The sequence below is a fragment of the Lolium rigidum genome, chromosome 2, assembly GCF_022539505.1.
Source record: "Lolium rigidum isolate FL_2022 chromosome 2, APGP_CSIRO_Lrig_0.1, whole genome shotgun sequence".
Lineage (NCBI taxonomy): Eukaryota > Viridiplantae > Streptophyta > Magnoliopsida > Poales > Poaceae > Lolium > Lolium rigidum.
In genome coordinates, this window is record NC_061509.1 from 136,388,642 (window position 1) to 136,400,037 (window position 11,396).

The 11,396-nt window shown below is 47.2% G+C and overlaps 2 protein-coding genes across 2 annotated transcripts; both read left to right on the forward strand.

Moving 5' to 3' along the window:
• Window positions 1–481: 481 nt before the first annotated feature.
• On the forward strand, window positions 482–4,256 carry LOC124692397 (cyclin-dependent kinase A-2). Its single transcript, XM_047225755.1, has 8 exons — window positions 482–530; window positions 660–844; window positions 949–1,066; window positions 1,217–1,390; window positions 2,630–2,793; window positions 2,894–2,981; window positions 3,228–3,281; window positions 3,900–4,256. Exons 1-8 carry the CDS (start codon window positions 522–524, stop codon window positions 3,987–3,989), a joined length of 882 nt encoding a protein of 293 aa, XP_047081711.1. The 5' UTR covers window positions 482–521; the 3' UTR covers window positions 3,990–4,256.
• Window positions 4,257–8,518: 4,262 nt separating this feature from the next.
• Window positions 8,519–10,156, forward strand: LOC124692398 (cyclin-dependent kinase A-2-like). The gene is made up of 4 exons (XM_047225756.1): window positions 8,519–8,704; window positions 8,803–8,890; window positions 9,131–9,184; window positions 9,800–10,156. The coding sequence occupies exons 1-4, from the start codon at window positions 8,640–8,642 to the stop codon at window positions 9,887–9,889; spliced, it is 297 nt and encodes a 98-aa protein (XP_047081712.1). The 5' UTR covers window positions 8,519–8,639; the 3' UTR covers window positions 9,890–10,156.
• The last annotated feature ends 1,240 nt before the right edge of the window (window positions 10,157–11,396 follow it).

Here is an 11,396-nt window from a genome sequence, read left to right on the forward strand (position 1 = left end):
CCGCGGCCGAGCCAGCTAGCGCAAAATGTCTCCATCCGGCGACGCCCCATCTTTTCCCTCAGCCAGCCTTTCTTCTTCCCCAGTGGATCTCTTCCTTGTTTTGCTCTAGCTCTGTGCCCTTTTGCGTCCATTGAGATGGATCGGGATATTGTCAAAGAATCGCATAAAATCAATTTTCTTCCTGACAGGTGGGTCCTAATCGATGCTAGACGGTTGTTTTCTTAGACTTCCGACATCGTAACAAAATCGTACTAAATTAGTCGTACGTATAGCAGCACTCATTCAATTGTGCACGGGCGGTCCATGACAGCACCCACGGCAGCCACTATCGTAGCACGAACGCGCGAGCTCGGTCCGAAATCGGAATGATTTAATTTGTGAGAGCGACCACAACCCAACCCAACTGCCCTCAAGTCCACACACACACTTCCCCTCTCCATCCCCCACTCCGCCGCCGCCGCCGCCAATCCACGGCCGCCGCCCCGCTCCGATCCGCCCGCGGCCTGCCGGATCGCCGCGCCATGGACCAGGTGAGCCCGCGCGACCCCTCCGATCGCCCTCCCGCTTCCTCCTCCCCTCTCTTCTATGTCCCCCGCGGCTCCGTTCCTCCCTCGCCGCCGGCCGGCCGTAATGTCATCGTTTGTTTCTGCCCGCCGCAGTACGAGAAGGTGGAGAAGATCGGGGAGGGCACGTACGGGGTGGTGTACAAGGCCAAGGACCGCTACACCAACGAGACCATCGCGCTCAAGAAGATCCGCCTCGAGCAGGAGGACGAGGGCGTCCCCTCCACCGCCATCCGCGAGATCTCACTCCTCAAGGAGATGCAGCACCGGAACATCGTCAGGTACCCCCGACCTGTCTCTCCATATTCGTCAGGGGTTGGGCTGGATTTGGTCGCCACGGAATGGATGGATGGATTTATGGGCTGACTGGTGTTTCTTGCTGCAGGCTGCAGGACGTGGTGCACAACGAGAAGTGCATATACCTCGTCTTCGAGTACCTCGACCTCGACCTCAAGAAGCACATGGACTCATCCCCGGACTTCAAGAACCACCACATAGTCAAGGTTTGCTTCTCCATTCCCAACTCTCCTCCACTGTTCACCGACAGCACCTCCATTTGGGATTGCCAGTAGTGGGATAACGATTTGCCCGCTGCTCCATTTGGCTGTGGCCATGTCGAAATGTATTAACGCTGTTTCGTGCTCTGCCTGCAGTCCTTCCTCTACCAGATCCTGCGGGGCATCGCCTACTGCCACTCGCACCGCGTGCTCCACCGGGATCTCAAGCCCCAGAACCTGCTCATAGACCGGCGTACCAACTCACTCAAGCTCGCCGACTTTGGATTGGCCAGGGCGTTCGGCATTCCTGTCCGGACGTTTACTCACGAGGTATATATGCTTTGCAGCCTCGCATGTTGACGGTCTGTTACACTGATTTAAGGGGGGATTTAAGGTGCATGTTTGCCAGGAGATGCCAGATGAAAATTGTCCTGCTAAGCTTTTATCAGGGAAAATAATGCACTTATGTTTTGACTTGTTCCACTGAAACCTATCAATCCCTCCTTCATTTCAAGTCTGAAACCCGTTTTGTGGTTGTTGAAATCCAGTAGGCCACATACGCACACTTAGGCTGGTGATTATGACCCACTGTCGTTTGGTACATCTTAAGATTGTTGGTTCTCTCCTTGACTACTGGGGTCTGCATGCCCTGTGATAGGCTATGTCTTGGAGGTTTATGTCACTCATTAGTGTCCACTGTTGTTTGGTACATCTTAAGGTTGTTGGTTATCTCCTTCCTCTTCAGCAGTTATCAAGTATTTCTATAATCAATGGTGGATGAATTTGCTAGTCTCTTTTCATGGTGCTACCTTGCCAATATGACTTCACTCTAGTCTCTTCCACTGTTGTTTGGTACATCTTAAGGCTGTTGGTTCTCTCCTTCCTCTTCAGCATTTATCAAATATTTATATAATCAACGGTGGATGAATTTGTTAGTCTCTTTTCATGCTGCTACCTTGCCAATATGCTCCTGTATGAAAAATCGCGTGACAAAAGGCAAGAGGCGTGTTGTGATAGATAGTAATAGTACGTAGTTGTGGCCTGCGGGCTAGTGCTGGTGAGAGCGGTTAGCTGTTGTGAGGGGTCGTGGTTGGTTGCATGGAGAAGGGCAGAAAAGCATCTGGTGCACATCTATTAGCTTAAGTTTTCTTCAGCACATCATTTCACGTTTCATGCGGTCATGCCTAATCCTCTGCACACAACAGGGCAAATGTTGAATTTGCAAAGGGAATGAGAAAAAGGAACAAATACTAGTAAAGCAGGAAAGTTGTAGAGCAACACATGTCCATAACATAGGATGGTGCATGCACAACCATTTGCTAAAGTTTCATAACATAGGATAGTGCATTCACAGTTATAATTATTGCTTGTTACTATGGGCAAAGCATATGAAAACGTGAAGTTCTGTTTTATGGAGAATTCCAAATTCGAGACAAGCATATGTCCATGTTCAATTTATTTGTTTCTGCTATTCATACGATCATATCAATGAGCTGTTCTCACGTTCAAATTCTGGTCCTTCCTTTTGTACTTGGTTTCATTGTAATCTAAACCGAATCTTGTTTATAGGTGGTGACACTATGGTATAGAGCACCTGAAATTCTTTTGGGTGCACGGCAATATTCTACCCCTGTTGACGTGTGGTCAGTTGGTTGCATTTTTGCTGAAATGGTGAACCAGAAACCTCTTTTTCCTGGTGATTCTGAGATTGATGAACTGTTCAAGATTTTCAGGTTTTTCTCTTCTAAATGTTGTACAGTCTTACTTGAAGCTCTTCCATGGATACATTTAATCAGGGTTGTGTGTTTGATCATATCTTTTACGTTCATGCAGAATCATGGGCACTCCTAATGAAGAGACCTGGCCAGGTGTTGCTTCATTGCCTGACTACAAGTCAGCTTTCCCCAAGTGGCCGTCCGTGGTAAATCATTAATGACTCATGTTCATTCTTATGAAAAAATTGTTTAGAATATGAAACTGTGGACAGGGATCAAACTTTAGTTTCTCCTGGCTCCTATTAAATTAGTTATGTACATTTCATGGAGACTCATGAACTAGTCGCGCGACTAGTGAGGTTTTTGGTTGGAACACAAGTACTGACTCATAGACTAGTCAAGACTCAAGAGACTAGTCATAGTTTGATTCTAACTTGAGGAGTTTGCTGCAGGATCTTGCAACTGTGGTCCCAACACTCGAACCTTTGGGAATTGATCTTCTCTCGGTAAGTTGGACCAACAAATACTTTTTTTTGTTTTTATAATGTCCATTAATTGTGTATTTGTGCTTATTGCCTTGCTGTTTGCATTCAGTTTGCTTAGTGGGTGGATAACATATTGCAATGCCCTTTCATTTCAATAATCCATAGTGAACAATTTAGTTTCTGCTTGCAGTCCTGGGACTGTACAGCGGCGTTCTAAGTTGTGTTTAACATATGAAGTTCAGGCAAATACGATAGTAAAATCTCAGTCTCTAGTACAATTTGAAGTTGCCATGTTAGAAACACACTTATAGATCATAGGTGCCTTCTTGGATGGAAGTTGCTAATTCTATGTAGGTTGCTATGCATATTTTCAGTAGATATTTCAATTTATTCCATTGTCACCATGGCTGTTGCATGATTCTATTACTGCATATGAAGTTGTGAAGTATAAGCCTTGTGGTATGATGTATGCTGGTGAGCAACAGAGCATAATGCACACAATACCATTGGAATAGATCATATTTTGTTTGTGACATTATGTTATTTCTACCTTTCTTTTCTCTGCCATCATGTTAAAAAAAATGATTCTACTAATGTGTATCCATACCCTTGCTGACTTCTCTCCTCACCGTCATGCAGAAAATGCTCTGTTTAGATCCAAGCAGAAGAATCAACGCACGAACTGCCCTCGAGCACGAGTACTTCAAGGATCTCGATGTATCCTCATAGATTATGGCCCCTGCCCCTCTGTACATTAAGATTGCATGGGTTGCTCCTGAGCTTCCTGAATCTTGGACCGTGTGCCTCCTTTCTCCCCTATTTTTTTTGATTTTGGTTGTGTAGTAGAGAGAAACTAGAAGAGGAGACACCTCTAGGTTACCCCTCTGTGTAGGCCAAGTCAACTGAAAAAAAAGTCTGGTGGTCTGGGAGATCTACATTGCCATTTTGCCCCGTATTTATAAAAACGCTGACACCGACTTGTTCCTGGATGATCAATTTTGTAGTAGCTGATCATGGGTCACGGGTTGGCAGTGTTTCATGAACTTCCAGCTGATATGACGACGTTGGGCTACCGTCGTCGGAGCGAGCCTGGGAGACCTTGCACTGGCCGTGACCTCCAGAGCATTAATGTCGTATTTGGCGCTGGACCAAGCATCACATCGGCTGTAACAATCTCCAAATCACGATAACTTCATGACGCGGAGTAGATTATTTCTACTTGGCTCATGCCTGGGGACTTCTGCTTTTTACTGTCTCCCAATCCGTACTGGAAAGATTTGAAGTTTACACCGTGTTGGAGTTCGGATAAGCAACAATCAAGGTTGACACACCACTAAGCACCCATACAAAACAAGTTGGATGTGGTATGTTTTCGATTTGACGATCATCAGTTCTGACGATAGTAGTAGAGATGCGATATCTTAGTGCAGTCCATGTATTCACAGAATTCGAACCCACGATTTTTGTCGGTACTTCTTCAGTCATCTAATGTTCCTACATGAAGCATGACAAAATTGATATATGCAAAGAAGAAAACAGATCAACAATTAAACTTTAGTGCAGCGGATTAGATTGATTAACGCCTGCCATGATTTTTTGGTACTTATTTTCGTCCAGAATCTAATGTTGGTGTACAACCTTTTGAGGTTCTTGTGCCTGGTTACCTATGTCCAATGCCACAACAGACCACATTTCGGCCATGATTCGAGTGGTCGTCCAAAAGGAACAAGATTTGTTCGTTAACCATACAACAAACACTTTTATGCGTGTAACTCTGCCTGCGACTCATGACTCATGTAGCATACCATGGTTTTGAAATCCTAAGTGTGTGCAACTATTGCAATAGTGGTAGTGAGCATTTAGTCCGCTACGTCAGCATTGAATAATCTTCAGAGGATACTCGCTCCACAAAACGACTAGATACTTCGATAGAACTCAAAAAGAGTTGGATAGTTTGGTTAGTGGGCGGATACTCGCTCCACAAAACGACTAGATACTTCGATAGAACTCAAAAAGAATTGGATAGTTTGGTTAGTGGCCGAACCCAATGCTCCACACAAACTAGCTGTGATCGCACGATGCAGCGTCCTCCAAAGAGAGGTCACAACTAGTTTGTGTGGACCCACACGGAATGCATTATTTTCCCGGCTGAGAATCCTCGAGCGCGGGGCGCCAGGTGAGTGTGAACATCTATCAGCCTGTCTGTGGGCCAGAAGTCACAGCTGGCCTTTTCTTTGTTCAAAGGCTGGCGTCCCTCGCCTCTGAACGGCCCGCTGAAACTTTGACATGGCCTTCGAGCCCACCAACCAAGACCCGTACCCAACTCTTCAGCCCTCCTACGTTAAGCTGGAGTGCTAAGCGAGAACTACCACGCTCGGCTGGTAAATCCAGGAAGGGCTGCTTATTTATGTTGGTGTGACCGTCTGCCCCTAAGCGGTATGGGACTAATTAATTAATTATTAGAGAAGTATAGATGTCGCTGGTGATTTTGCGTAGCCGCCGGAATACGAGCTCCAGGAGCCTGTCAGGGACGTCGTCCAGCGTCGTGGGCCACGCCGCAGCAGCCCATCTAATAAAGCCATCAGTTACCGACTCACCGTGTTGACTCCTAACTGACGGATAAAAAAATCATACACGGCAAAACAGTTTACCATGGTCTGCCCCTCTCCTCGTCGCTCCCGCGGGCGACAGGGGAGGACCCCCGCGCCGCCGCCCCTCGTCCCCCCCTCCAACCCCTGCGGTCCTGGCTGCTCCAGGAGGAGGCGGCGGGCAGGTCTGGCTCCCGAGCTCGGTGGGTTGGCGGGCTCGATCTGGGCCCACATGGGCTAGCTGGGGCGACTCTCTCTGCGAGCGGCATGTGGCGGCTGCTGGTCCCTGGTCGGTGGTGGTGCCTGTGTGGAGGTGCTCGGGGCCGTTTGCTCCGAAGCTTGGTGATGGCCGGCGTGTGTCGGCGTCGTCCCTCCTCTCCTCGTCTCGTCCATCAGCCTGTTGCGGCATCTCCGCAGAGGCTGGCATCTTCTTAGCTTGCAGATGGCAGCCATGAAGGCGGCTTGCTCCCTATGTGGGGGGCGGATGGGGATGGGCAGGGACCTCTGGCTGCGAGAGTCATCCGCCTCTTTACTTAGCCATCATCCTGCATCGGGTTGACCGTTGGGGCTGGCGGGTGCCATGGCTTCGCAGATGGCGGCAATGGTGGTGACGCGCTCCCCACCGTGGGAGCCGTCGTGGCTGGGTGTTGAGCCCCTCTGTCTTGCCATCAATGGCAGCGGACGCTGCTTCCGTCTGTTCTGATGTGCCCCGTGGTGATGCAGATGGCGGCCATGGGTGCAGTCTCTTCTCTGATGTGAGGTGAGCCGTGGCAGTGGTGGTGGTGGCTTATTTTGCCGGTTGCTAGGCTCCGGTTTCGGGTTCTTGTCGGAGCTCTATGGCATGTTCGGCACATGTGGTCTATGTGCGTGCTCTCGGCTGGCCTACCCTTCGGGTATATCGGACCCAGTGGGGTCGGAGTTGCCCTCGGTGGTGCTATGTCTTTCGACTACGGTGGTGACCCCTGCGTGCGGTGTGGGTGCTCCATGCCCTTCGGCTCCATCCGGCGGCACACATGCATCGTGGCGTCGTCTCGGCTGCGCGCGACCTTTCGGCCACACCCTCGACACAGGTGGTGTCGGTGCGTAGTGTGGTCTCGGATGTGTGCTGCCCTTCGATTACGTCGATGGTGCAGTGTCGCCGTTGGGTACCTCCGCCGTGTCCGTCAGGCTCCTCCTTGTGACCGCCGAGCTTGGGTCGCGATGAGTCTTCTCTTAGCGTGATGTTGGTCTTGATCAAATCTTCACTGGAACGTCCAAACGTCGTAACATGGAGTACGGCATAATGTTGACTGCTGCTCCCGTGTCAACCAGCATCTTGCTAATAGGCTGCCCATTGATATAACCCTTCAGGTATAGGGCTTTGAGATGCCTGTAGCTCTTTTCTTTTGGCTTCTCGAAGATAACTGGTCGTGGCCCGCAATCAAACTGTGCCACTGATACCTCCTCATCTCTCGGAGCACAAAACTCTGACGGGAGAACGAACACCATGTTTGTATCAGCCGATGCCTCTGCATCGGCTTTTGTCTGCTTAGGTCGCCACACTTTCTTTGGTGGGCGAGCCTCTGTCTCCAGCGTTTGCTGAATTTTCACGGCCAGATCGGGCCGTGCTTTCCTCAACGTGTACAGGTACAAACGCGGAGAACAGCAACGTATCAGCCGCCGATTCATGCCGCTCAAACGGCGGCGACTAAGGATGGAGACGGGATTGGAGGAGAAGGACTTGCCTGGAGGAAGCCGAGGGAGGAGACCGAGGGCGTGGAGGTGTGGAGCGCCGCTGCCGTTCTTGCTTGGTGTGGTGCGGCGAGGGTCGGCGAGGTGGGGGTTTATGTGCCGACGGCGGCCGTGCACGTGTCTGGCTCTTCCTGTCTTCTTCTTGGGGCTTAAGAAAGAAACACGTAGGTTCTTCTAGCCTGTGGAAAAGGAGGCGGAAGGACGTGCTGTGCCGGCCCGGCCCGGCCCAGGAAGCCGAACATCAGTTGTCTGGATTATACTTTTCGCATTTGATTATTCTCCATTTCAAATTCCCCTCAAAACATCATTTTCCAAATATATCTATCTTACCTTAATTTGATGAGTATGTTCTTTTGTTCGTGTGCTTGTATCTCTGAAGACTCATCCAGCGTCTTTGTTTGCATATGGTAACTCCTAAAGTCTTGTTTGGGGAAGTGTATCACAATGTTTCTTGTACAGTAGTATTTTTTCAAGGGGTTGGATGGAAACATCCTTCTCACCCAAAACAGTTTGCTACACCACAATCCCCACTCTCATTAAAACTCTCCACTATTTTTCTGCATGGAAGGCGGGGATAATATTGCAACCATAAATTCAGTTTTCATATCAACACTGATCATAGTCACTATCCTATGTTAAATAAAAAAATTTGCTAAAGTTTCATAACATAGGATAGTGCATGCACAACCAGGAAAGCTATGGAACTATTTGCTAAAGTTTCATAACATAGGATAGTGCATTCACAGTTATAATTATTGCTTGTTACTATGGGCAAAGCATATGAAAACGTGAAGTTCTGTTTTATGGAGAATTCCAAATTCGAGACAAGCATATGTCCATGTTCAATTTATTTGTTTCTGCTATTCATACGATCATATCAATGAGCTGTTCTCACGTTCAAATTCTGGTCCTTCCTTTTGTACTTGGTTTCATTGTAATCTAAACCGAATCTTGTTTATAGGTGGTGACACTATGGTATAGAGCACCTGAAATTCTTTTGGGTGCACGGCAATATTCTACCCCTGTTGACGTGTGGTCAGTTGGTTGCATTTTTGCTGAAATGGTGAACCAGAAACCTCTTTTTCCTGGCGATTCTGAGATTGATGAACTGTTCAAGATTTTCAGGTCTCTCTTATAAATGTTGTACAGTCTTGCTTGAAGCTCTTCCATGGATTCATCTAATCTGGGTTGTGTGTTTGACCATCTCTTTTACGTTCATGCAGAATCATGGGCACTCCTAATGAAGAGACCTGGCCAGGTGTTGCTTCATTACCTGACTACAAGTCAGCTTTCCCCAAGTGGCCGTCCGTGGTAAATCATTAATGACTCCTGTTCATTCTTATGAAAAAATTGTTTAGAGTATGAAACTGTGGACAGGGATCAAACTTTAGTTTGTCCTGGCTCCTATTAAATTACTTATGTACATTTCATGGAGACTCATGAACTAGTCGCGCGACTAGTCGAGGTTTTTGGTTGGAACACAAGTACTGTCTCATAGACTAGTCAAGAGACCAGTCTTAGTTTGATTCTAACTTGAGGAGTTTGCTGCAGGATCTTGCAACTGTGGTCCCAACACTCGAACCTTTGGGAATTGATCTTCTCTCGGTAAGTTGGACCAACAAATACTTTCTTGTTTTTATAATGTCCATTAATTGTGTATTTGTGCTTATTGCCTTGCTGTTTGCATTCAGTTTGCTTAGTGGGTGGGTAACATATTGCAATGCCCTTTCATTTCATTAATCCATAGTGAACAATGTAGTTTCTGCTTGCAGTCCTGGGACTGGACAGCGGCATTCTAAGTTGTGTTTAATATATGAAGTTCAGGCAAATACGTGAATAAAATCTCAGTCTCTAGTACAAATTGAAGTTGCCATGTTAGAAACACACTTATAGATCCTAGGTGCCTTCTTGGATGGAAGTTGCTAATTCTATGTAGGTTGCTATGCATATTTTCAGTAGATATTTCAGTTTATTCCATTGTCACCATGGCTGTTGCATGATTCTATTACTGCATATGAAGTTGTGAAGTATAAGCCTTGTGGTATGATGTATGCTGGTGAGCAACAGAGCATAATGCACATAATACCATTGGAATAGATCATATTTTGTTTGTGACATTATGTTATTTCTACCTTTTTTTCTCTGCCATCATGTAAAAAAAAATGATTCTACTAATGTGTATCCATACCCTTGCTGACTTCTCTCCTCACCGTCATGCAGAAAATGCTCTGTTTAGATCCAAGCAGAAGAATCAACGCACGAACTGCCCTCGAGCACGAGTACTTCAAGGATCTCGATGTATCCTCATAGATTATGGCCCCTGCCCCTCTGTACATTAAGATTGCATGGGTTGCTCCTGAGCTTCCTGAATCTTGGACCGTGTGCCTCCTTTCTTCCCTATTCTTTTTGATTTTGGTTGTGTAGTAGAGAGAAACTAGAAGAGGAGACACCTCTAGGTTACCCCTCTGTGTAGGCCAAGTCAACTGAAAAAAAAGTCTGGTGGTCTGGGAGATCTACATTGCCATTTTGCCCCGTATTTATAAAAACGCTGACACCGACTTGTTCCTGGATGATCAATTTTGTAGTAGCTGATCATGGGTCACGGGTTGGCAGTGTTTCATGAACTTCCAGCTGATATGAGGACGTTCGGGCTACCGTCGTCGGAGCGAGCCTGGGAGACCTTGCACTGGCCGTGACCTCCAGAGCATTAATGTCGTATTTGGCGCTGAACCAAGGATTCTGTACCTCACGTCGGCTGTAACAATCTCCAAATCACGATAACTTCATGACGCGGAGTAGATTATTTCTACTTGGCTCATGCCTGGGGACTTCTGCTTTTTACTGCCTCCCAATCCGTACTGGAAAGATTTGAAGTTTACACCGTGTTGTAGTTCGGATAAGCAACAATCAAGGTTGATGCACCACTAAGCCTCCATACAAAACAAGTTGGACGCGGTATGTTTTCGATTTGACGATCATTAGTCCCGACGATAGTAGTAGAGATGCGATATGGTAGTGCAGTCCATGTATCCACAGAATTCGAACCCACGATTTTTGTCGGTACTTCTTCAGTCATCTAATGTTCCTACATGAAGAATGACAAAATTGATACATGCAAAGAAGAAAACAAACCAACAGTTAAACTTTAGTGCAGCGGATGAGATTGATTAAACGCCTGCCATGATTTTTTGGTACTTATTTTCGTCCAGAATCTAATGTTGGTGTACAACCTTTTGAGGTTCTTGTGCCTGGTTACCTATCCAATGCCAGAACAGACCACATTTCGGCCATGATTCGAGTGGTCGTCCAAAAGGAACAAGATTTGTTCGTTAACCATACAACAAACACTTTTATGTGTGTAACTCTGCGTGCGACTCATGACTCATGTGAAGTGGCATACCATGGTTTTGAAATCCTAAGTGTGTGCGACTTTTGCAATAGTGGTAGTGAGCATTTAGTCCGCTACGTCAGCATTGAATAATCTTCAGAGGATACTCGCTCCACAAAACGACAAGATACTTCGACAAAACTCAAAAAGAGTTGGATAGTTGGTTAGTGGACGAACCCAGCTAGTTTGTGTGGACCCAACACGGAATTATTTTCCCGGCTGAGAATCCTCGAGCGCGGGGCGCCAGGTGAGTGTGAACATCTATCAGCCTGTCTGTGGGCCAGAAGTCACAGATGGCCTTTTCTTTGTTCAAAGGTTGGCGTCCCGCACCTCTGAACGGCCCGCTGAAACTTTGACACGTGCTTCGAGCCCACCAACCAAGACCGTACCCAACTCTTTAGCCCTCCTACGTTAAGCTGGAGTGACAAA

Coding starts and splice junctions, on each gene's coding strand:
- LOC124692397 (XM_047225755.1), top strand. Junction 1,067..1,216: donor AGAACCACCACATAGTCAAG/GTTTGCTTCTCC, acceptor CTCTGCCTGCAG/TCCTTCCTCTACCAGATCCT. Junction 2,982..3,227: donor TCCCCAAGTGGCCGTCCGTG/GTAAATCATTAA, acceptor AGTTTGCTGCAG/GATCTTGCAACTGTGGTCCC.
- LOC124692398 (XM_047225756.1), top strand. CDS start 8,640: ATGGTGAACCAGAAACCTCTTTTTCCTGGCGATTCTGAGATTGATGAA. Junction 8,705..8,802: donor GAACTGTTCAAGATTTTCAG/GTCTCTCTTATA, acceptor ACGTTCATGCAG/AATCATGGGCACTCCTAATG. Junction 9,185..9,799: donor TGGGAATTGATCTTCTCTCG/GTAAGTTGGACC, acceptor ACCGTCATGCAG/AAAATGCTCTGTTTAGATCC.